The sequence below is a fragment of the Garra rufa genome, chromosome 12, assembly GCF_049309525.1.
Source record: "Garra rufa chromosome 12, GarRuf1.0, whole genome shotgun sequence".
NCBI lineage: Eukaryota > Metazoa > Chordata > Actinopteri > Cypriniformes > Cyprinidae > Garra > Garra rufa.
The window spans coordinates 15,898,793-15,923,136 of NC_133372.1; the positions used below are offsets into that span (position 1 = coordinate 15,898,793).

General features: G+C 39.6%; 2 protein-coding genes across 2 annotated transcripts in view; both read left to right on the top strand.

The window, feature by feature from the left end:
• prkcaa (protein kinase C, alpha, a) overlaps nucleotides 1-3,069 on the top strand; it is a 110,408-nt gene extending 107,339 nt beyond the window's left edge. Inside the window, exon 17 of the mRNA XM_073852673.1 lies at nucleotides 727-3,069. Coding sequence (XP_073708774.1) covers nucleotides 727-891 — 165 coding nt within the window. The 3' untranslated portion in view covers nucleotides 892-3,069. The remainder of the gene's footprint in view (nucleotides 1-726) is intronic.
• Nucleotides 3,070-6,907: 3,838 nt separating this feature from the next.
• The window catches only part of cacng5a (calcium channel, voltage-dependent, gamma subunit 5a), a 29,040-nt gene continuing 11,603 nt past the window's right edge, over nucleotides 6,908-24,344 (top strand). The window contains exons 1-3 of the mRNA XM_073852314.1: nucleotides 6,908-7,047; nucleotides 19,685-19,924; nucleotides 24,071-24,112. Coding sequence (XP_073708415.1) covers nucleotides 19,729-19,924; nucleotides 24,071-24,112 — 238 coding nt within the window. The 5' untranslated portion in view covers nucleotides 6,908-7,047; nucleotides 19,685-19,728. The remainder of the gene's footprint in view (nucleotides 7,048-19,684; nucleotides 19,925-24,070; nucleotides 24,113-24,344) is intronic.

Here is a 24,344-nt window from a genome sequence, read left to right on the forward strand (position 1 = left end):
TTGAAAACAAACAAAAAGCCAGGAATCCAACAACACTAAGAAACTTTAGAACAAAACAAAATCCAGGGAGTAAAACAAACATGATGAAACGTTAAGAATGGACAAGGGGAATGTGGAACAAAGGACTATTTAAACACTAGTAAAGGAGAGTGGCAAATTAACAAGATAGGTGATATAAATCCAGGATAACGAGGGGGAAGTCCAAATATGGGCAAAGGTAAACCAATACAAACAGAATAGGGGGAGACACAGGAATAAACCAAATCAAAGGAACCACAGGGGGGAAAAAAAACTCGGAAAACATTACAAAACAGACCACAATCCTGACAGTAAGAATGCAAATTACCACCTATTTTAAGACATGTTTTTTTGGGGGGGTGGGCGTTAAATAATGGTGCAAATATCAGTAATTTGACGAGCACAAAGGTTAGTTATGTAAATCGCGTTGTGTGAGTCATTTTAATACTCTCCTTCCATAAATTTTGCGTCTGAATAGGAAGTTCTTCCTGACAGTACTATTTTAAGGCCAAAAGAAGGTTTGCACTGGCGCATTATGGGATGTAGTGGTTAACACTACATGGTTGTAGTATTACAATAAATTGTGTCAAAAGTAATTTTATATGTAATCTCTCTCTCTCTCTCTCTCTCTCTCTCGCTCTCTCTCTGTCTCTCTCTCTCTCTCTCTCTCTCTCTCTCTCTCTCGCTACCTATTATTTTGTTTTATAGTGTGGAAAGGGGGCAGAGAACTTTGACAAGTTCTTCACACGCACACAGCCACAGCTGACCCCTCCTGATGAGCTGGTTATTGCCAACATCGACCAGGCTGAATTTGATGGATTTTCCTTCATCAACCCTCAATTCGTCCATCCCACCATCACCACCACTGAATAAAACGGGAAAAGAAGGGAATGAATGTGATTCTACCTACTACCCCAAAACTCTACCCTTGCCTTTACCCTTTTATCTAACAAATGTTAAACCAAAACCGCAATTATCTCAAATTATGTTCTGTCTTTTTTGTTTAAAAATCTGGCAATTGTTTTTCACATTATTTCAATGTAGGCCAGTCGAAGAGTTTACCTTACTGATTGAAAATAGATTGAGAGATTTTTTTAAACTTGAGTAACACTTAAACTCTGGTTAGGAAGTGCTGTTTACATTACAAACTGATCGTCTGACTTAGTGCAGACCAGTTTTTAAAAGTCTAGGAGGTCCATCTTATCTCAAGCCACTGGTGGCTGGCACAGCATGATTTCGTGACATCTGCCCAAAGCCCTATAAGAGATACAGAGTTGTGTGCTTCCTAAGACAGTCTTCCCATTCAGGATTTCTAAAGGTAATCGCCAAAGCCGATGGGGTTTCTGTCTTCCCCTTAGCACTATACCAATTTATCTATTTACAGAATTACTTCTGGTGTCAGTTTCAGTACTCACTTTTTGGAGTCTCCAGTGTTTTCTCATTGTAAGTGTCATTAAATGTTTTAAATAAAATACTAAACATCTCTCAGTCTAATATTTGCACATATTTCAGGTATGACATGACAACTTGGCACACCATTTCAACAACTGGTTTGCATTTTCTGTTTGTTCTATGGTAAAAAAGCGTGCCAAGAGTTTCTCAAATCCACTAGCAGACAGAGCTGTGGATACATGGGATGTTATGAAAGCTTTCATGTTTCAAGATAGTGTTTTGGGTTTTTTTGTTTTTTAATATATGCTGTTGCATATAAAATGGTTTTATTTCATGGTAAACAGATATACTTTTACCCATAAGAAATGACAGAATAATAAAGGTATTACCTCGTTATCCCTTTAATTCACCAAGTGTTTTTAAAATATCCTCTTTTTGCCATAGTATAAAATGGGAACATGAGAAAATGTTGTGTGTGTGTTTGTGCGTGTTTTGATTTGGTAATTAGGGAGAAACATTGAAATGTTGGCTTTAATGTCAAGCTCTAATTATGTTCTTAAACCCTCATTGTCTGCATACAAGTAAATATTTAATAGTAAATGTTAATCTCTGCTATACCTGCAGAATTACCTTTACATCATTATGTTTAGATTGAACATAATTGATTGTAAAATGTAACATCGTCATGTCATATTTCTCCTCATGCTGCTTCAACTTTTTGGTTATACTTAATAATACATGCTATTTAAACAGTATAAGAACCTTTTATACCAACTAAATGTGACTTCATTACATTACAAAGGTAAAATTTCTGTGATATTAGGGCAAGTTTGCAACTGTTAGAGGAATAGTTCACCCAAAAATGGAAATTCTCTTATTATTTACTCACCCTCAAGTTGTTTTGAACCTGTATGAGTTTATTTCTTCTGTTAAGAACAAAAGATGTTTTGAAGAATGTTTGTAACCAAACAGTTGTCGGTAGCCATTAACTTCCATAGTATTTTTTTTTTCATACTATGAAAGTCAATGGCTACTAGCAACCATTTGGTTACCAGCATGAGTAAATGATGACAGAATTTTCACTTTTGGTGGAACTATCCCTTTACCATAAAACCGAAGTACAATTGTTAGCTTGTTTAAATGTTTTTAGTAACTTTCATTGTCCACTTTTATGATCATTGTCCCTTTTGAATGTGTAATTTTGTATTAACCACATCATTACACAGTCAGCTACTATAATGCTATTATTCAGGTAGATATTTGTGTAATTGTTGTTATCATTGGTGTGTACTGTAAACATTGTAACATGACATGGAAATTACCTTGTACTTTGCATAATGAAATCATTTACAAGTGTGCTTTCGACCATACGATTTTCCAACTGTACTTTGTCAAAACACCTTTGCTTTTGGCTGTTATGTGTGACCTGTTCGGATTCCATGGTTTTGAAGTGTGAGCTGATTGGCTGCTGTCGTCCTACTATGGTCTGATAACTTGCCTTTGCTTGCATGTTTTGGTATGAAAATCCACTTGAAAAAAATGTGTATTTATGAAGAATGTTTTGTTATCAATGGAATATAAAATTGAGATTATAAGCTTATTACAGCATGGAGTATGAACAAGGCAGATACATATTAAATATTTTTCTCCTTTCACATATTTAATAGTGTAACTCTGAATTTCAGTTATTTTAATGTCTTGATATTGTAATTTGTGATAGAGTCTATATGTTATTCTTCCCATCTTTTTCTTCTGTTAGAAGTAATGTACGTAGTGCAAATTACGTAGTAAATTTCAGAATTATATGAAAATGAGACATGGGACAATCGGCTTGGTTAGATTTTAGATCACAAGTGTCAGTTTTCTTCTAGCACTAATATACTTGCCAGTTTTTTTGTTTTTTTTCCCCTCTTTTTTGTCACATAACAGCAAATATATTGAGATTTGTCACCATTCGTGTAGTATAGATAAACTCAATTCTGTCTTGTCTTTTATTTCTATGATTTATTGATGTTAATCTTGCCGTAAAATCCCTTCAGTGCTAAAAACATCTTTGTTGAAATCGTATGCAAATTCCCATCTTTCTTTTCTTGGGTTTTCCCAAAAATCTGCTTTGTGTCAGTGCCATGTTGAACCCAGCAGGACCAGCATTGCACTAACTGCGTAGGCACAATGATATTTGCCAATATTGAATCTAATATTTTGTGCACTAGTCTCATGTAGCCGTACTGTTCTTACTGCTCTTGAAGTTCCAGTAGAGTATCTCTTGCTCTGTGTATCTGCCGTTCAATCATGTGCACTACCTTGGCTGTTGTAAAGAATGTTGCATAGGCATTTCTTAAAAACAGGTTTTCACATGGCATGCTTTGAGTTTCCTTTACTGTAAGATGATCCGTCTGCCTTACCCAATTCTTTCTATTCCTGTGCTGCTGAATTAATGATTGAACACATGAACAAATAGACAAATGAACTAACTGCTAATATTATTGCTTGTTTCTTTGCCTCAGTTGTTTGGCTTTCCCTTGAAGGAAAAGTTCACCCAAATTGGAAATTCTGTCATCATTTACTCACCCTTTTGATGTTAAAAATCTGAAGATTGTTAGAAGCCTGACAGTTTTTGTTACCATTGACCTCTATTGTTACAACAACAACAAAAAATGTAAAAAATTGAGATGTTTATCAGAATATATTCTTCCAGTGAAGAAAGTAAGTCATACAGGTTTGGAAAGACATAAGGGTGAGTAAATGAGAGAATGGGGTGAACTATCCCCTTGAATATGCTGTATCTGCTTTTTTAGTTATCTTTTGTCATCAATAATAATTAGTTGACACAAATTATAAAAAAAAATAAGGTGGAATTACCTTTTCCCAATTAGTCAGTGATTCATGTTTGTTCCGGTACTATTAAGTTTGGTGTTTGTCAAAAGAGGAGAGAAAGAACTTCGCTCCTCATTTTATCATAATTTTTTTTTTTTTTTCATTTCTTGTTGTTCTTTATGCGTAGATTGGTTGGTACATCACCCAGTTGTCCTTTTGCTTTGTGTGATTCAGTCCACCTGTTTTATTTTCATCTGTTGAGTTTTTAATTTCATTTAGAGGACAGAATCAACAGAATGCCTTATTTTGCTCTCTTTCTGCCTCTCAAATAGCAAAGTCCTGAATTGAACCCAAAGTCTTTTCTTATACATACTAATATTGATTCATGACATATAAATAAAGTAAAATGTTGTATTTTGTAGCTGTGTACGTTATCCCTGCCTTTGTTGTCTTAACAGAATATATGCTTTTCCATGCAATCCTTGTTGCCATTTATACCTAATGTATGATATTGCAAATAAAGAAGGGAAAATGAAACTCAGCCTGTAGATGTCACTTCTTAAAGATGAAGCTGGCACTGACTCATGATCTGTTATCGTGTCTCATGAACTAGAGCAGGGTGCAGATAAAAATTTAATGCTAAGAGAGTCAAAAGAAGCATGAAATGGTCATTCTGAATATTTTATCCAGAAGTTCGGGACATTGTCAGTCATCTTACTAGCATGCAGGATTTTTTCGCTTGACATATTCATAGAAAAAAGTTTTATTTGGTGTTAACACCCAATCAAAATTCCACACTATGGATTAAAACTCTATGCAGACCATAGACAAGTTTTTTATGTGTCTGTTTGTGCACTGTCAGAAGCATTTGTGTTTGGGTCTTTTACTTTACAGTAATCCAATTATTTATAGCAAAGCAGGACACTCATCTCCCCACAGACTTTTCACAGACCATCTAAACCTCAACATCCATAATGAAGTCTCAAGTGGTGCATCCATGGACCATTTATGTCCATTGTGGTGCATTCATCCATTTATGAAAAGAAAAACGAGGCTGTGAGGAATATATTAGTGCCTTGTTAAAGTATTCATACCCCTTCATTTTTTCACATTTGTTATGTTGCTGCTATATGTTAAACTGCTTTAAATTACTTTTCCCCCACATCATTCTACAGTACACTCAAAAAAATAAAAAACTGAAATGATTCCATTGCATAAGTATTTATTCCCCATATCTGGGACAGTTGAAATTTAGCTCAGGAGCATTCATATTGCTTGTAGATGTTACTACATTTCGGGTGGAGTTAACCTGTGGAAAATTAAATTGAATGGGTATGATTTGGAAAGACAAACATCTTAATAAAAAGGTATAACAGCTGAAAATGCATATCAGAGCAAAAACCAAGTCCTGCTGTAAAAAAAATGCCTGTAGAGCTCAGAAACAGGATTACATCAAGCCACAGATCTGGGGAAGAGTTCAGAAAAAAATCTGCTGCATTAAAGGTTCACAGAAGTCTCCGTTACCCTTAATGTAAGAAGTTTGAAACAATTAGGACTCTTCCTAGAGCTGGCTTCCTGACCATACTGAGCAATTGATAGAGAAGGGCTCTGGTTAGAGTGGTGACCAAGATCCTGATGGTCACTCTAGTTGAGGTCCATGATCATATGTGGAGATAGGAGAAACTTGCAGTGATGTTTGTCCTTCTGTAACACTCTACCAATATGAGCTATATGGCAGTGTGGCAAGACTCAATCCTTTCCATAGTAAAGACACTGTGAGAAACAAGATTTTCAATCTTCAATCTTTCAATCTTCAATTCCAAGCATCAACTATAGAGCAAACCAGGCACTGCTCATCACTTAGAGAGTACCATTCCAAAAGTAAAGTGTGCTGGTAGAAACCTCGTGCTGTGGGGCTATTTTTCAGCAGCAGGGACTGAGGGACTTGTCAGAGTAGAAGAAAAGCTCAACACAGCAAAATATAGTGATGGCCTTAATGAAACCCCAGTCCAGAGCATTCAGAAATGGGCAGACGGTTCACAGTCCAACAGGACAATGACCCTACAGCAAGAGTGGATTATAGACAACTCTGTGAATATCCTTGAGTGAACAATTCTGTTTTTGCTTTGTCATAATGATATATGGACTGTAGATTGATGTGGGAAAAAAAGTAATTTAAAACAGTTTACCATAAGGTTTAGGGAAGGGGTATCGATACTTTCGCAAGACACTGTACATTATTTACAATGGCGTGCACAGCCTATAAAGGTACTAGATTCCATAATTTTCACAATTCACAACTTTATGGAGAGTTTAAGATTTTTTCCCCACGGTAAAACATCAAGCTCAAAAAAAGTTTTATATGTCGGTCAACCCCTGAGGTAAATGATACTTGGCTAGAATGCCGCGAAGCGTTCCAAACTTTCTGGCATTAGCCAGCCTCTACAACCATAACATCCATAGCACATTACCCCAAATACAACATTAATAACATAACAGTTATGGCACAGCATACAACAGACTACATCAGCAACCTCAAACCAATAACACAGTAGCCTACGCATACAAACAGTCGTTGTGTCGTTGTCGGTCCGTGACCCGTTAGTGACGTGCAGAGGGAGGGAGAGAGATGATAGAGCATCACCACCAACACTAAGCCCAGCATGATGAGAGACGCTTCTCACCATAAACATGTGTGACGGGTTTTAGAGGTTCTTCTGATTTCAGCAAACCTCTCTGCAATGAGATAAAGGCTGTTGCGTGAACATCTGCGTGAGAAGAACTCAAGAACTCGCGCTTCACAGGCAAGTCTCAGCGCAGGTATGTGGAACTAATAATAACTCTGTTGTGTGCGCTATGTATTATAGCATTGGATAATATGAGAGCAAGTGCTGTAATGTTTCATGAGACTCGTTCGGATACCACTGAACATTAGTGTTATAAACATTTTCTTGTTAAAATTCTCGCTGTATCAGAAACTTTCTTCCATGGATTTTATGTGCTGCATGATTTGGGCAATACTGGTTTTATCAATGAACGCAAATAGTGGAGAAGTCACAACTGGACTACTGACGTTCTGTCTCTTGAAGCCATACTGCAAAACATATACTAACGGGTCCATAAAGACAAAACATACCTTTGTCAAATACACAAGGCTAATAAATACAACAAATAGACATTAAATAGACTACTGTCAATATTATAGCGAAATGTATGATTTATTTGTATATTTTTATTTTATTTTATTTTTTTATAAAAATTTGTATAGTCTAAATATCATAGAAACTATACGTACAATACACTAAAGAGAGAATTAATGATGGCTGCCACAGCCCACAGTGAATGCTGTCGTTGAAAGCGGGTTCACAGCTTCAGTACCAAGGACAGTTTCCCTCCGTCATAGGAGACTCTGAAGGGGGCTAATAGTTTGCTGTCATCCCGAATTTCGCTACGTGTATTATTTCCCTTTCAATTATACGCTCCAATGTCATACCACCACATGTTGTCTCATATATCTGTTAATCTTAATTACAACTACTAACATTTTTTACTAACATGTCTGTGTGTGTAGCCTACAATATCCTTAACGTCTTTTGTATCGTATAGCCAGAGCAATATGGGACACCAATTTACCAGTAACCTATGTGTTTATCCAATGTACCTTTGTTGATTGTAATGAGAGCATGGACCCTTGTACTGTCAAGTGGACTTTTGTACTGTAGCTTTAACATGGTGCATATACAGCATGTACACTATGCATTTAAAGTGTATATATAAAAATGCATTCATTTTTGTTTTCAGTATTTGAATGTTTACATGTTTTGTTTACATGTTTTGTAGAGCACATCCGTTTTTTGTTTTCTGTTTATCTGTCATATTTCTGACCATATGGCAGCAAGAACACATAAACAGAGATACCTAGAAAAAAAAAGAAGACACTGGAATTAGTATTCATACCAGATATCAGAAAACAAACACAGACATTCAAGTGAGCAATATCGCATCCTTATCTGTTGCATTCTTCCACTGAGTCTTCACTTTTGTGACGTAACACCACTTTGACTGTCAGGTAGAAGTCTGTTGAGGAGCTTGAGCATCGAGGGTGTATAGTGGCCGCAAAGTTGGCTCTCTGCTGAAATCTGAAATGATGAGTGGGACACTCTATGTTCTTGTGGACTAAACAGACACATGCATGAGATGACCACTGTTCACCAGATCACAAGTGCACATGAAGTGTGCCATTTGGGACAGGATCCGGTCATGTGATATGGCTAGAGGATATGCAGTAGCATCACATTCCCACATGAATATGCCCCCCTTAATGACTGAGTGCAACATCCTGCAACATGTCTGCCTAAGTAAACAGGGAAAACTAAAGTAAGACAATCATCTGTTTAAAGGCAGCTGGACTCAAAGCCGTAAACAGCAAATTCCGGTTTCTTATATAAATCTATTAGGACAGACAAATGCACAAGCTCCTTCCCATATTAAATCTGTTTTTTGTTTTTGTTGTTGTTGTTGTTGTTGTTGTTGTTTTTATAGCATTCAAGCTGATTATCAACAATCCAAGTGTCCAATATATAAACAATGTGATTAACACACTAAATTCCAGCACAATCTGCATTTCAAGTGCTGATAGCTGTTTGTTGCTGCCTGAAGCTTTCTGCTCATCATTTGCATAAAATTGTAAACACACCATGCCACTTCTACTCAGTCTTTCTGCCACTCAGTAGGTGTAACTAAAGCCACTTTAGGGCAAGCCTCCAAGAAAGAAAGAAAAAAAAGTAATGCTGCACTACACAGGGAAAAGATATCAATGAAAGAGAGGCTTCACTACACTGAATAAACTGCTTTTGTGCGAAATTAGCTTATCATTTAGTAAATCAACAGACTATTGTCTAATCTTCAACGTGCTTGCAATTAAGCTTTGGTTGTGTCCAAAAGCTGAAAAATGTTGCCTTTGGAAGATGCATTCAAAGGCAGGAAGGCATGAAGGCATGTCTGAAATCACTGTTACTGTTGCTTTACTTCCTGTCTCCTGAAATGCCTTCATCTGATCGATTTTTGAATGCAGCATAAATGTATCTTTTGCTTCTTTTGATATACCACAAACCTGTGCATTCAATTCCGCAACAGTTGAGATAAAATAAATATGGCATCTGAAAGTGGTGGTTGGTGGTCAATTTGTTGTGTAAATAGTCTTTTGACCAACTTTTCCGCTTTTAATATCATTTCTAGCAGGAAATTACTATTATAGTAATTAATATTTGCTTAGTTATAATGAAAGCCATCTTGTGAGGTACCAAATGCTGCCTGCAGAGACTTTGCCTGATACTTAGCAAGGCATCATCCAAGCTGCCTAAGCTTTCAGGAGCAGTCATTCATTTTTGATTGATCTATATTTAGAGTTTACACAAAAATTGCTGTTTTATAAGAGTGTCACAGACAAGTTTGCTACAGATAGGATTCCATTGATTTCAGTTGTATCCACAAACAGTGATTAACTGTCAAACAATGTCAAGGCTGTCAATTAGTGTAACAACAGACCATCTCTGGTGTAACCACAGTCACCTCCACCCACTGTCATGTACTCTCTTTATTAGCACAGCTTTAATTTAGCCGTACACTGGATCTCAGGTAATCACAGCCACGCAGAGCCATGCATATCGCATGACTGGGAACTTGATATTGCTTTTATAAAAAAGATAAAAGTATGGAAACAAAACCACAGATTTTCAAATATGAAAATCCCAATAACCTCTTGTCTGTGCAATTACTTTCCTTTGCCAAAGATTTAAATGTGGCATAAGCGATGCTACCAAACCTCTCAAACCAAATTTAAAAACACCACTTTAGAACTAGCAATGATGGCTTGAGATGCTTTGAATAAGTTATTAGAATAATAGAGCAAACAGAAGACATTAAGTGTGTTCATGTCCTTTTTCAACTGTTTCCCTGACGGCAAGTGGCAGATCTGGCCCCCTAGCTTGTCAATCAGCTCCCTAGCTCTCTATAGGTCATCAAGTAATATATTGTGTACACAAATTTTGGCACTGATAAAGACACTGGCTAACTACCCATTGGCACACTAATGACTCAATCACTGTCTCATTTTGAAGACTGCACCCTCCAGAGGTCACATAAGTCAGTTGAATACATTATCAAGGGTTTTTTTTCTTTCAGAAAAGCAACCATTGTAGTGTTTTCTGTTGTTCCTCATGAGGCTGTACTGTACATACTCAAAATTTTTTCCTACTTTCCAATGTCAGGTTGCTTTTCTGAAATGAGACAGCTTCAGTGGCATACGCAGCTGACAGATGTGACCTCTGGAGGGCACAGCATTCTAAATGAGAGACAGTAGATATCCAGCATCATGACAACATACTCATGTCATAAAACATTTATCAACAACAGCAGGATTGATATGACATTATTTTTAATGATGTTTAAAGTGCATTATGAAAAATCATCCCTGCAACATTTCAGCCAATAATTATTTATTAATGTTAACAAGATTATATATCAAGTCAAGCCACCTTTAGTTATAAAACACTTCATATCAATACAGACTGTCAAAGCAGCTTTACAGTGTAACAGTAAAACAAAATTCTGCTGCAAAGCAGCTCTAAAAAGAGAACAATAAACGGGCAATTTTTTAGTTTTCATTTTTTAGATTCATCCAGCTCTGTTTAATTCTTATCCATCAAGTCGATAATATTGCAAATATTAAGTGTCTCCAACTAAGCGAGCCAAAAGGCAACAGTGGCAAGGAAACAAAACTCCACTGGTGACAGAAATGGAGAAACCAGGCTCAGTAGAACTTTTGCCTGTGTGTATACTGTATGGTGAAATGTAATTAAATAGTTTGTCTTTTTAAAACTTGCCAAGACGTTGGCTTGTGTGTTTTATGTTTCAGAATCAGTTCCGTTTTTCAATTCACATTTTTTTGGATAAGACTTTTCACAATACATTGTTTCAAACAGCTTCACAGAAAATACTCATCAACGTTACAATCTGGAAGTATTTTGTTATTGGTCAGAGATGAGTATGAGTATAATTTTAATATGGCAGTAAATAAATAGGCAGTGGTTACAGTTTGTGATCTTAATGGTTACAAGGTAACACTTTATAATACGGTTCTATTAACTAACATTAACTAACAATGAGCAAAACATTTTTACAGCATTTATCAATCTTTGTTAACATTAGTTACTAAAAATACAACTGTTCATTGGTAGTCTGGAAGGATTTTGCAAAAGAGACAGCCCATAACATGGCTGACACCCTCATTAGTGCTCCGACTAGTGAACTAGGAAACTGACTGTGATACATCCATACAAAATGTGCAGTGCTGGGGTACGAGTTTGGGAACCTCTGATGTAGAATATGATGAGAGAGAGAGAGATGTTTCATTATCTGTGAGCTTTTTTTATTTTTCAAGTTAAGGGGATAGTTCACCCAAAAATGAAAAATTACCCCATGATTCGCTCACCCTCAAGCCATCCTAGGTGTATATGACTTTCTTCTTTTAAATAAATACAATCGCAGTTATATATATAAAAAAAATGTCCTGGCTCTTCCAAGCTTTATAATGGCAGTGAATGGCTGTAGAACAATAAAATGCATCCATCCATCATAAAAAGTACTCCACGTGGCTCCAGGGGGTTAATAAATGCCTTCTGAAGTGAATTAATGCATTTGTTTAAGATAAATATAAGATACACTTAAAACAAATATTTTGGGTAAAGATCAAGGCTTTTGTCAGTTGTTCTTTATTGGAAAATAATAAATCACAAATATTTTTTTACTTTTGTTTTTGAAGTGGAATAAGGGAATTGACATCTGGTTGGAAAATCAGTGGATGGGGGCTTTGGGGAGGCTGTTTTGACATTTTTGCACCACAGCGTGCATATCACTAGAGAAACAGTTTGTGTTATATGTGTATTCGGGGAAAAAAAAACACTATCATCTTACATGAACGTGTGTTTTCACCAGGGATTATTAAACATATAACCAGAGTTTTAAAGTATCGTATTGGTGTCATGTGTAGCTTTCTTGACTGAACAATGTGACATAATTTCAGTATTAATGTGCATTACTGCAAAATAAATATTTTACATCAATATTCCTGAGCATTTGCAGCTGTGTATAAAAGAGGGTGTCACCAATTGTGGCCAGGATTTCAATATTTTCAATTTTGCATTTAATTATTTAAGTTATTTAATTTGTGGTCATTTTACATATTTTTCCCCTGTATGTTATGTGTTTGGGGCTGCATAGATGCCAACATGTCAGAGGAGGCTCTTAGCTATAACCAAGGTGATTTTTTTCGGTTAGGTTTAGGGTTAGCATTCAATGTTTTTAAATGTTCTTGCTGTGATGTTGTGATGAGTCTGTCAGAGGTGAGTATCAAACCCGGGTCTCTGGTGTGGGAGGAAGCTCACACTAACTTAGAGCTACTCCCTCAACTGTGTGAATCCATGTGCAGATGTGAGAACAAAGGGGTATTCAGTCTCAGGTTTCAAAAATAAAATAGTCTTTACTGTAGATGTTTCAAGTAACAAAAGTAACAAGAAGCCGAGCTTCCAATCAAAAGCAAACGGGAAAAACAAAGAGACACAATGGTCAAAAACAAAGAGCTAATCTTGTTAAACAGTACTCACAGAAACACTGAGGCAACGTAGCTCAAGACTGAACACAACAGCAAGTGAGAAGCAGCCTTAAGTAGGGCTAGAAACAGGTGGTGCAAATGAGGCTAATGACTGGGTGGCTTTAAGACAGTTCCAAGTGATGATGCCCTCTTCTGGCTTGGAGGATGAGTCACTAGCCGACCACTAGAAATGTGCAGACCAGGGCGCCACCTGCTGGCGGGGAGGCCAACAGCAGTCTGCTGATGAATCCTTACAGGAGCCCCACCTCTATGAACGGCTCCTGACGTTCCTCTGACGATAGTTCTGGTGAAAGGCTCTGATCAATGTAGGATCCAAAATGTCCCTGGCAGGAACCCATGATCGCTCCTCCGGGCCATAGCCTTCCCAGTCTACCAAGTATTGTGTGCCCCCCCGCACTTTCCGTGAGTCCAGCAACCTGTGGACAGTGTAAGCAGGCTTGCCATTGATAATACGAGGAACAGGAGCAGGCTTGCTGGCTGGGGAAAGAGGAGAACAAAAAACTGGTTTTAGTCGTGAAATGTGGAAGGTAGGGTGTATTCTCATAGACCTGGGTAGGAGAAGGCGGTAAGAGACTGGGTTAATCTTCTTTAGGATCTTGAAGGGGCCCACATAACGAGGAGCGAGTTTGCGGGATTCCACTCTCAGAGGGAGATCCTTGGTGGAAAGCCAGACCCTCTGACCTGGCCTGAATGTAGGTCCCAATCTTCGACGTTGGTTGGCCTGTCTCTGCTGTTGTCTGGAAGCCTTCAACAGGGCCATTCTAGCTCGGTTCCAGGTGCTTTTAATTCTGTGAATGAGTTGAGTGGCTGCTGGGACAGAGACCTCTGATTCTTGGCCAGGGAACAGAAGAGGGGGGAAACCAAACTGACATTCGAAGGGGGACATACCCAAAGATGAGTGATGCAGTGTGTTGTGTGCAAATTCAGCCCAAATTAACTGACAACTCCAAGTAGTGTGATTGTTCTTTACCAAGCACCTTAATGACCTTTCTATGTCCTGATTGACCCTTTCCGTCTGCCCGTTAGACTGGGGGTGAAAGCCAGAGGAAAGACTGATGGTGGATCCAATAAGATGGCCAAAAGCCTTCCAAAATCTGGAAGTAAACTGAGGACCTCTGTCAGAAACCATGTCTTGAGGGAATCCATGGATACGGAATACATGTTTCATGAGCAACTCAGCAGTCTGGCATGCTGTGGGGAGCTTGGGCAGAGGTAAGAGATGGCATGCTTTAGAAAATCGATCCACCACCACCAAAATGACAGAGTTACCTTGGGACTCGGGAAGACCAGTGACAAAGTCCAGTGATATATGGGACCATGGGCGTCTCGGGACAGGCAAAGAGTGTAACAGGCCATGAGGGTGAGTTCTGGGATCCTTATTCTGTGCGCATACGGAGCAAGCAGCCACAAATGCTCGAACTTCTTTCTGTAGTTTTGGCCACCAAAATTTCTTCTGGATCAGCTTACAAGTTCTGGTGGCTCCAGGGTGACCCGAGGGAGGAGAGGTATGTGCCCACTGTAGGACCTCAGAACGGAGGTGACAGGGTACGAACAGAAGGCCAGGGGGACCATTCTCCGGTCCAGGGTGCTGTTGGTGTGCCCTCCTGACAGCGGCTTCAAGACCCCACTGAACAGAGGCCACAATCTTGGAGTGAGGTAAGATGGTTTCTGGCACTGCCACCCCCTCTGGTGGGCTGAACTGTCTGGACAGGGCATCTGGTTTTGTATTCTTGGACCCTGTGCGATAGGAAAGGGTGAAATTGAATCTGTTAACCCTCTGGGGCCTGAGGTGTTTTGGGGCCCTGAAGAAGTTTTGACATGCCCTCACATTTGTGCTTTTTTCAGTATCTTAAAAACATATGAATGGTTAAAGTCAGATTACATTGTAATCAGCACATATTGGGCTACAATAATATGCAAGCAACATTAATGTGCATGTTTGTGTTTTTGAGAAAACTATGTTTATGCGTGGTTATTGAAAATCTAAAGTTTTGAAGTCACTGAAATAAGGTCATGAAGCACATACAGGACATTTCTTTACAAGACTTTAGATAATTGGATGTCGTAGGCTAGAATTTTTTCAACCAAATGATGTGAAAATCATCTCGTTCACTCGTTCAGAGAAAACAATATATTGATTTAAATTTTATAAAACATGTTTTGTGATCGAAAGGGATTATTCATAGGTGTGGCAATGGCCCATGAATATTTAGCAATTCACACCTGAAAGACAAAAGGGCCCTCCCTAATGGCCCCATCAATGACTGACTTGACTATAGCAAGTAAGGAAACAATGTGAGAAGATTCAGAGAATGGAGTTTTAGATTATTTTTATTTTATTTACTATCACTGTATAAACAAAACATACATAATGAAGGTCCAAGACACATTATTGAGCTCCCTCATCTTACCACACAGATGTGCACAGACTTTGTGGCATTTCTGAAAACTTCTTCTGAATTCTGTTCAACAAATGAAACAAATCTTACCTGCTATTTTGTGTGCCCTTAAAAAAATACAAAAAAAGTCAAAAACTTGTTTTACACTAGAATATCAGTGTAGTTGAACATCTCAAGTTTCTAGTGCTCTCAGAGGAAAACAGTTTGAAGGGACTCATGGGAAAGAGGGCAGGATTCATCTTTTGAGCAGGTTTGAGATCACTACAAAAACAAAACAAACCAAAAATCATATCAGGATCATCTGTCAGAATACAGTCTATACTCTAGAATTTGTACTAATGTAAAAAAAAGGACATGTAATTTCTAAGAAACTAATAATTATCGTTTAGCACTATATTACTAATAAACGTGATGTAAACACACATTCAGTGTAAGCACTCATATTACTTTTACACTGTTATACAATAAAATAAATAAATAAAGTATGATTCTACATTCATAAAGATATCGTCATAAATGCATCTCACAGTCATAATCACATCGTTTTTCTAGAACATTATAAATATCCTGCCATTGTAAGAGATGCAATGCAATCAAACGTACTTCATAATGTTTCATTTGATAAAGTCAGGAATTTTAGTTTGGAATAAGTCTAACTAGTAAAATGTGTACATGTTTTGTCAAAGTAAATAACAGCGAAAGCTAGTAGGAAAATGAAAGTAAGACTTACTCATGTAAATGTCTCCTCCTGCTGGGTTTGCGTTGCATCGCGTCCTTCTTCTGATCGAGGTAAATATAAGTCTAATTCCTCACAGCATATATTCATTCAGAAACAAACTGTAACCAAGATGAACTTGAAGTCATGTTGCTTTGTTGCGGTGATGTGGGAGTTTCCTGGCGTACAGATACTCCGGTCCTTGCTGCGCTTGTAGCACATGGCTAATTTGCATGGCAAAAGATTTCGCGATAGTGGGCGCGGTCACATTAGAGATAATTAGTTGGAACTGGATAGACTAGACATCTCCTTGGTTTCATATAGATTAATTTATCACAGGTTATTTGTTTTTGATAAAACTTACTTCGTTTAAAAGCATAAATCTCAAGCTTTCAGTAGATACCACTTTTATGTTTGTGTGCTAAATATTCACCGAGTTTGAATGATTTAAGTGACGCATTTCTAAAAGCAGTTCACGGAGACAGAGAAAACAGAAATCACCCTGTTTGTTTTCTTTATTCTAAATAAAAAAACACAACTTTCTGCTGTTCTTTTGAGTGTGCCCAAATAAAAGTACACGCTTTACAGTTTCCATTGATGTATATCTCTAATGTGTATGACTTAAACCGACAGAGCATTTTTAGTGTCTTTTGCGCTGATCTTAAAAAAAGTAGGTTGGTCACGCCGGCGTGACCGTCGGCCCCAGAGGGTTAAAAAATAAAGCCCAGCGGGCTTGTCGGGAGTTCAACCTCTTAGCCTCTCGAATGTAGGTGAGATTTTGGTGGTCCGTCCAAATGAGGAAAGGAAATCTGGCCCCCTAAAGCCAGTGCCTCCATTCTTCAAGTGCCATCTTAACTGCTAGCAGCTCTCGATTTCCTATATCATAATTCCTTTGGGTGGGTGTAAGCTTGCGGGAAAAGTAAGCGCATGGGTGGAGCTTGTTGTCAACACTGCTTCTCTGGGATAGCACGGCACCAACACCTGAATCTGATGCATCCACCTCCACCACAAAAGGTGTTTCAGGATCAGGGAGGGTCAAGATTGGAGCAGAAGTGAAAAGTTTCTTCAACCTGTTGAATGCTCCCTCTGCCTCTTTGGACCACTTGAATGGTCGGAGTTCCTTCTTGGTCAGTGCAATGATAGGTTCTGCAACAGAACTAAAATCTCGAATAAAACTTCTATAAAAATTTGCAAAGCCAAGGAAACGTTGTACCTGTTTCACAGAGTTTGGTTGGGGCCAGTCTAGCACGGCTCTGACCTTGCTTGGATCCATTTGGAGGGAGCCCTTGGACACAATAAAGCCGAGAAATGACACTCTGGGTACATGAAACTCAGACTTTTCTAGTTTGATGAATAGCCTGTTCTGTAGTAATCTCTGCAGGACTTGACGAACGTACTGAACATGTTCTTGGTAGCTGCTAGAGAAGATAAGAATATCGTCAAGATATACAAACACAAATTTATTCAGAGTATCCCGGAGGACATCATTAATGAATGCCTGGAAGACTGCTGGGGCATTGACCAGGCCAAAGGGCATGACCCGGTATTCAAAATGGCCGGTAGGGGTGTTGAAGGCAGTCTTCCATTCGTCCCCTTCTCGAATTCTAACCAAATGATAGGCATTTCGAAGATCAAGCTTGCTGAAAATGGTAGCCCCCTGCAAGACCTCAAAAGCTGTGGTCATTAAAGGTAAAGGATACCGATTATTGATGGTTATTCGGTTGAGGCCTCGGTAGTCTATGCAAGGGCGTAATCCTCCATCCTTTTTCTCAACAAAGAAAAATCCAGCTCCAGCAGGGGAGGTCGATGGGCGAATGAACCCATTTTCTAGGGCCTCCTTGATGTATTTGTCCATCGCAGCCCGCTCAGGGATTGAAAGAGAATAGAGTCTCCCTCGAGGAGGACATGTTCCAGAGAGCAATTCAATAGCGCAATCATAGGGTCGATGAGGGGGTAGCGCAGCAGCTCTGGTCTTGCTGAAAACTTCAATTAGATCAGCATATTCTGAGGGAACTTGAGCAAGTCTAGGGGAGGGTTCTGCATGATTAGAAACATGATTCTTTAGAATCAGAGAGAAGGTTTGCTGACTGAAGTTTTAAAGTTGACTCTGGGGTGTGCACTGGAGGTTCATTGACAATGGTTCTGAGTTTGGATGTGGTCAGTACCCCGGTGTTCACAGAAGAGATGCACACAGTAGCACCAACTGGATGGGTCCCTGGGGTGGTCTGTGATGGCTCGGAAAGATGACATAAGGAAAAGTTAGAAATACAGCAATTTGTTCCCCAATTCCTCACCACCCCTTCAGTCCAATCAACTTGAGGGTTGTGTTGAAACAGCCATGGATAGCCCAATACTAAAGGAAGCTGTGGTGATTGAGTAAGAAAAAAACTTTATCTTCTCCTGATGTTGTCCTATTCGTAATAAGAGAGGTGTGGTGCTTTCACTGACCTGTCCAGAGCCCAGGGGTCGACCGTCCAGTGCTGTGATAGAGAGAGCCTTTTGGAGAGTCAAGGTCTTTATGCCTAAGTCCTTGGCCACGTCTACATCCATAAAGTTCCCCGCAGCTCCCGAGTCAATAAAGGCCTGGAGCTGATGCTGTTGGTCGCCTTGGCTGATGGTGACTGGGAGAAAGATTCCAGATGATGGACTGGGGGTGGTGTCTACTCCCGTCCAGGACCCCCTTTTCCTGGGCGAGAGCTGGCTTTTCCCGACAGTTCAGGGCAAGAAAGGCGAAAGTGACCAGGCCTTCCACAATACAAGCAGCAACGTTCCCTCATTCGTCTGTCACGCTCAGCCTGAGTCAATCTGGCTCTCCCCAATTGCATAGGTTCTTCAAGATCATTAAAAGTTGGTGTAATAGGGCAAGCCTGCTCCATTGTCTTACATTGTTTAGTCTCCAGTTGTCGCTCTTGTTGCCGCTCCCGGAGACGATGATCTACCCGAGTTGCCACATCAATAAGAGATTCTAGATCTGAAGCGGGGTCTCTGAATGCCAACTCATCCTTAATCTCAGGTGATAGAGCATTGTGGAAGGCTGCTCTCAAAGCTTGTGAATTCCACCCAGCCTCAGTAGCCAGGGTGCGGAATTCTATGGCAAACTCTGAAACACTCCTAGTGCCTTGGGAAAGACGAAGTAGGTGATAATTTGCATCACCTCTACTGGCCGGGTGGTAGAAAACTCTCTTCATATCCGAGATGAAAGTGTCAGAATTCTCTGTGAGAGGAGATTGCTGATCCCATAAAGCAGTTGCCCAGTCCAAAGCCTTTCTTGTTAGGAGCGTGATAATATAAGCCACCTTACTGCTTTCAGTGGGAAAACAACTCGGCTGATCCAAGTGATGATGCCCTCTTCTGGCTTGGAGGATGAGTCACTAGCCGACCACTAGGAATGTGCAGACCAGGGCGCCACCTGCTGGTGGGGAGGCCAACAGCAGTCTGCTGATGAATCCTTACAGATGTAAACAGAAACCACCTTTACGAACAAATTCAAAATGTAGCATAAATGCTACTAGCAAGCAACAGTCATATCTGGAGGTCACAAACAGTCAATGTAGACTGATTTTAAGACTTATGCACTGATTTCATTACATTTAAAATATGTATTAAAATATTTGAATGTAAAATTGCAGTTTATGGTAAGCTTTTTTTTTCTCTTTCCCTCTCTCACTACAGCTCCTGTTTTCTGCAGCTTGTGCCCTCTGCTGCTGATGTGAAAGATGAGTTTATGTGGCAGGAAGGCACTGACACTCCTCAGCAGTGTGTTTGCTGTGTGCAGTCTGGGGCTGCTGGGTATTGCCGTCAGCACTGACTACTGGCTCTACCTGGAGGAGGGGGTCATCCTGCCTCTCAATCAGAGCACTGAAATCCGTATGTCTCTCCATTCAGGACTCTGGAGGGTCTGTTTTCTTGCAGGTGAGTGTCTGAGAGTCTGTGTGGGACTACATGCACTTTTTTGTGAGACACTGCCATATGTTAGTGATTTGTGAATGGCAATGAAGCGGCACAACTCATGCTGATAGGTCACATGGAAATGATTCATACTATATAGAACATATTTTTTAGCAGTCACGAAGTAATTAATTATTCAAAATAAGTACCTACTCAAGAGTGTATGCAATTTCGAAAGCAGCCATGGAGCCATTCACAAGAGCTAACTGTGACATGTGACATGTTAACACTGCAGATCACTGTTTGGTCAGAGAGAATCACCACTATCAGCTTCATTGAATTTGCAACACGAAACACCAAACCGTCTAGATGTAAATAGTCAGCAACAGCCACTGCAGTATCGTTTGTTCGCACAACAGCTTACTTAAAACGACCGTCACGCTAAACGTAAAAAAAGAATTGGCTGTATCGTGGTCAGTAGACGAGGTGGTAAGATGATTAGTTTATAATCCCACCCACTTTGAAGCAGTACTAAACTGCAATGGAAAAGAAAGCCAAACCAAAGTAAAGCGAGTTATTTGCGGGCTATTTGTAACCAAGACGTTCCTTAAAATCCCTACAGAAGGTATTCACTGACATGGAATTCAAATCTCCAATACATTTGAGGGATTTTAAGGCCATAAACTGAACCACCTTAGAAGTCAGAAATCTCTTAAGGCCGGGACACAACAAGCTAACTTCAAAGAACTAGCACCTACAAAAGCAGACGCCTTTGCGTATTTGGTATTGTTGCCTTGCGTAAGTAGCATCAAAAACTCCTGTTGCGTGAGCCAGACGAGCCCTGTTGAAAAAAAACAGCATATGCTGGTTAGGTAGGTTTTGATGCTGGGATGCTGGTCTTAGCTGGTTTAAGCTGGTCCTTTGCTGGTTTATGCTGATCCTTGACCAGCAACATGACCAGCTAAGGAAAAGCATAAACCAGCAAAGGACCAGCTAAAACCAGCATCCCAGCATCAAAACCTACCTAACCAGCATATGCTGGGTTTTTTTCAACAGGGAGAGCCGATGTGTGGAACACACCAAACTAGCCTGACAGACACTCACTGACAGCCAATCGTCTTGGTGTGTCCCGGGCTTTAGAGGCTGACTTCAGAGGCTCAAACAGACAACCAGTTATGCCCTTCTAAGACCACAGATGCTGTTTCTATGAGGAATGGAAACATGACGAAAAGGCCTCTGATATCTTATCCAATGCAAAAAAAAAGAGACAGGTGAATGTCTGCCCAAAAACACACTACAAACCATCATGTGCTTGGCAGAAACACATTCAACTTATGTGTGAAACACAAAGAACTTGCATGAACTCCTCACCCAAAAAGGCAGTGAACTTTGTCCAAGTTACCTGCACCAGGACCCAAATATTCTTACAACAGATCGGCCATGTCCTATAGCTCCCAAGGTGGTTCCTCCAGTAAAGATACCAGATCTGAGAACCAAACTCAGGATGGTCATTGCAGTGTCACTAACAGATGATGAACTCTGTTTTCGCCAAGAATGTTGTTTAACTGGTGGAAAGGCATATAAGTGTGTCCTCGACCACATGTGAGCATCCAGTCCAAGAGGCCTGGGAGGTGGTCCACAGATTCCTGCTGTCCTGCTGAACTGCTGCTAAATTAGACTTGCAGTCTTTGGGTGCAGCCTCCAGTCTCTGGACCTCAGCCCATGCATCAAGAGGAAATCCACTCTCGGATTTTCTATTCCTGAAATCTACACCGATTTAAGGAACATAAACTTGTCCTGAGGCCAAAGAAGAATGTGTTGCACTAACCTTCGAATGGGGTGCAAACTAATTCCTTTGTTGCCGATTTAGGCAGGAATCTAATAATGTGAAAACTTAGGTAGGACCCTACCAACACAGCTAGCATCTCTAGGCAATTTATGTGCTACGACAGATGCTCATCCTTCCAGATACCATATACTGGCTGAGCTTCATTGACCACTGCCCAGCCAACCAAGGAAACATTTATCAAAATTGCTTTGTGACAAAAGACTCTGCCCAAAGAAATGCTTTGATTCACAAACTGGGTCCGAAGGCACCTGCTCGACTGCTTGCAAATGCTTGAGAACAGAGTCTCAACACTAACATACTAACTCCACAAACTGTGCACACAGATGCTCAAGCGTCTCAGCAGAGCCAGAGCAGCAACCATGCACTTTATAAATATCCAAGGTGCTAAGGCTAAGAAAACACTCAAAATTGGTATGTCTTGCCCCCAAAAGCAAACATTAGAAAATGCATGTGTCTCTGAACAATCTGAATGTGAAAAGAAGCATCTTTCAGATCTATTGTGACAATCCAGTCCCTAAGCCTGTGTCTGTGCTTTAATGTCACTATATTTAAATTGCAATTCTGCAGAGTTCACTGAAAGCAAGTCTAAAATGGGATGAAGGCTTCCATTTTTTTTGGTACTGGAAAGTACCAGCTATAAAAGCTAAACTCCCTCTTCTATGGTTTCTTTTTCCAAAAAAGGATATAATCTTCTGCTGCAACACAAAAGCCCTTCCAAACACCCACTGTTGTGAGAAGCACTCTATTGAAAGGGGGACCTTGAAGTGTTTGAGCAGCAGGAGAAGCCACCAGAAAAGAAGTCTGGCTTGGCGAATGGGATCCAGCATGTAACACGGGGGCACAGCCTACAGTATCCTCAATGCCACAAATGGCATGACTTCTGCATTCTGAAGGCCTTGCTGCGGGGAGTGAAGTGTACTTCACTCAAAAGTACATTCTTTGTGGGGGGATACTAACAGGCTAGGAATGGCCCTCCTGAGCCAAAGGCAGAGCAGGCTTTGACTTGAGGTCAGTGCACCTGCGTGGTCACCTGGCTGCTGGACAAGGCTATTCTTTCTGAGTTTGAGCTAAAGGGAGAATGGCTCAGAGTAAGAATTAGGGGTGATATTAAAAAAGATTGCACTCAAGCAAAATGAAAATGAGTGGTGGTGCACATGCTGATATATCTCCACAGTTGCTAATGAAATCTCATCTATTTACCTCATATGAATTGTTTTCTTGATTTTGAGCTTAACGTTTGCCAGACTGAACACTATTAGACAACTTATACTGCACAGAATATGAGACCTTTATAACCTTTATGATCATTTAAATGACCATATACAGAAGTGAGTACACCCCTCACATTTCAGCAACCATTTTAGTATATCTTCTCAAGGGAAAATACTATAGAAATGAAACTTGGAAATATTTAGAGTAGTCAATGTGTGGGGAGGGGGGGGGGTACCCTGGGTTCGGGCCAAAATTCAGAGCTCTGAGCCCTTCCCTTGGGCAGCACGCCAAATACGCATAACCTTTTCTCTATTTATTATATGTAATTGTGAACTCGTGAAACAGCCATTATTGTCAAAATAGCTGGCAACAAAAGTGAGTACACCCTAAGTGATAACAGCAGTATGTTGTTTAACCATGCAAAGCCACATGTCCTATTCATCATGTTTATGTTTTTGTCTGCTTGACAGCACCATACAAAGCTGTGTATCTTGTATTAGAGAAGTTAAAATTGTGTGCTTTAAGTACAATTCTCTCATACTGACCACTGGATGTTCAACATGGCATCTCATTGCAAAGAACTCACTAAGAATTTGAGAATTAGAATTGTTGCTCTCCACAAAAAAGGCCAAGGCTATTAGCGGTTCAGTAACACCCTGAAACCGAGTTACACTACAGAGGTTTTCCACGATGGGTTCCATTCAGAAAAAGCCTTGCAATTGGTCAATCAACGAAACTGAGCACTCGTTCTGTGCGTCAGGTGCAGAACCTGGATTCAAAAACAGATGCATGAGTGCTGCCAGCATTGCTTTAACATACTGTAATACATCCCTTTGTATCGGCTTGTACTTTGTGTTATCCAACCTTTACATTTTGCTTTTGAAACAAAGGTTCCTATATTTAATATCTGCTGTAATCCCTGGTCTAGATTTCAGTCCTTTTTTCTGGAGCTAATCTTTTAATGCTGAAGAGTCTTGTCAAACAGATCCTGTACCTCCTCCTGTTTCACTCTACCTCACAAATAGCAAACTGGAATGTTTTATAACTTTAGTAATATGACTTTGTAGATATACAAGCAACAAGTCACTTCAGTTTTCTCTTCCTTTTAGAACCACCAGCTCCAGCAACAGTGTTACCAACTGGTAAATCAGGTATTTTCCCTTTTCTCATCTCTCTTTCTGTCTTTCCTAAGATTTTTTTAGTTTGCTTTTAAAGATATGAATACTTTAATTCAATAAGGACACATTAAATTAAATCAAAGGTGACAGTAAAAACATTTAAAATGCTACAAAAGATTTCTATAAATAAGTGATATTTAGGAATCCTGATATATATCATTAAAATATATCATGGTTTCCTAAACAAAATAAAAAGCAGCACAAA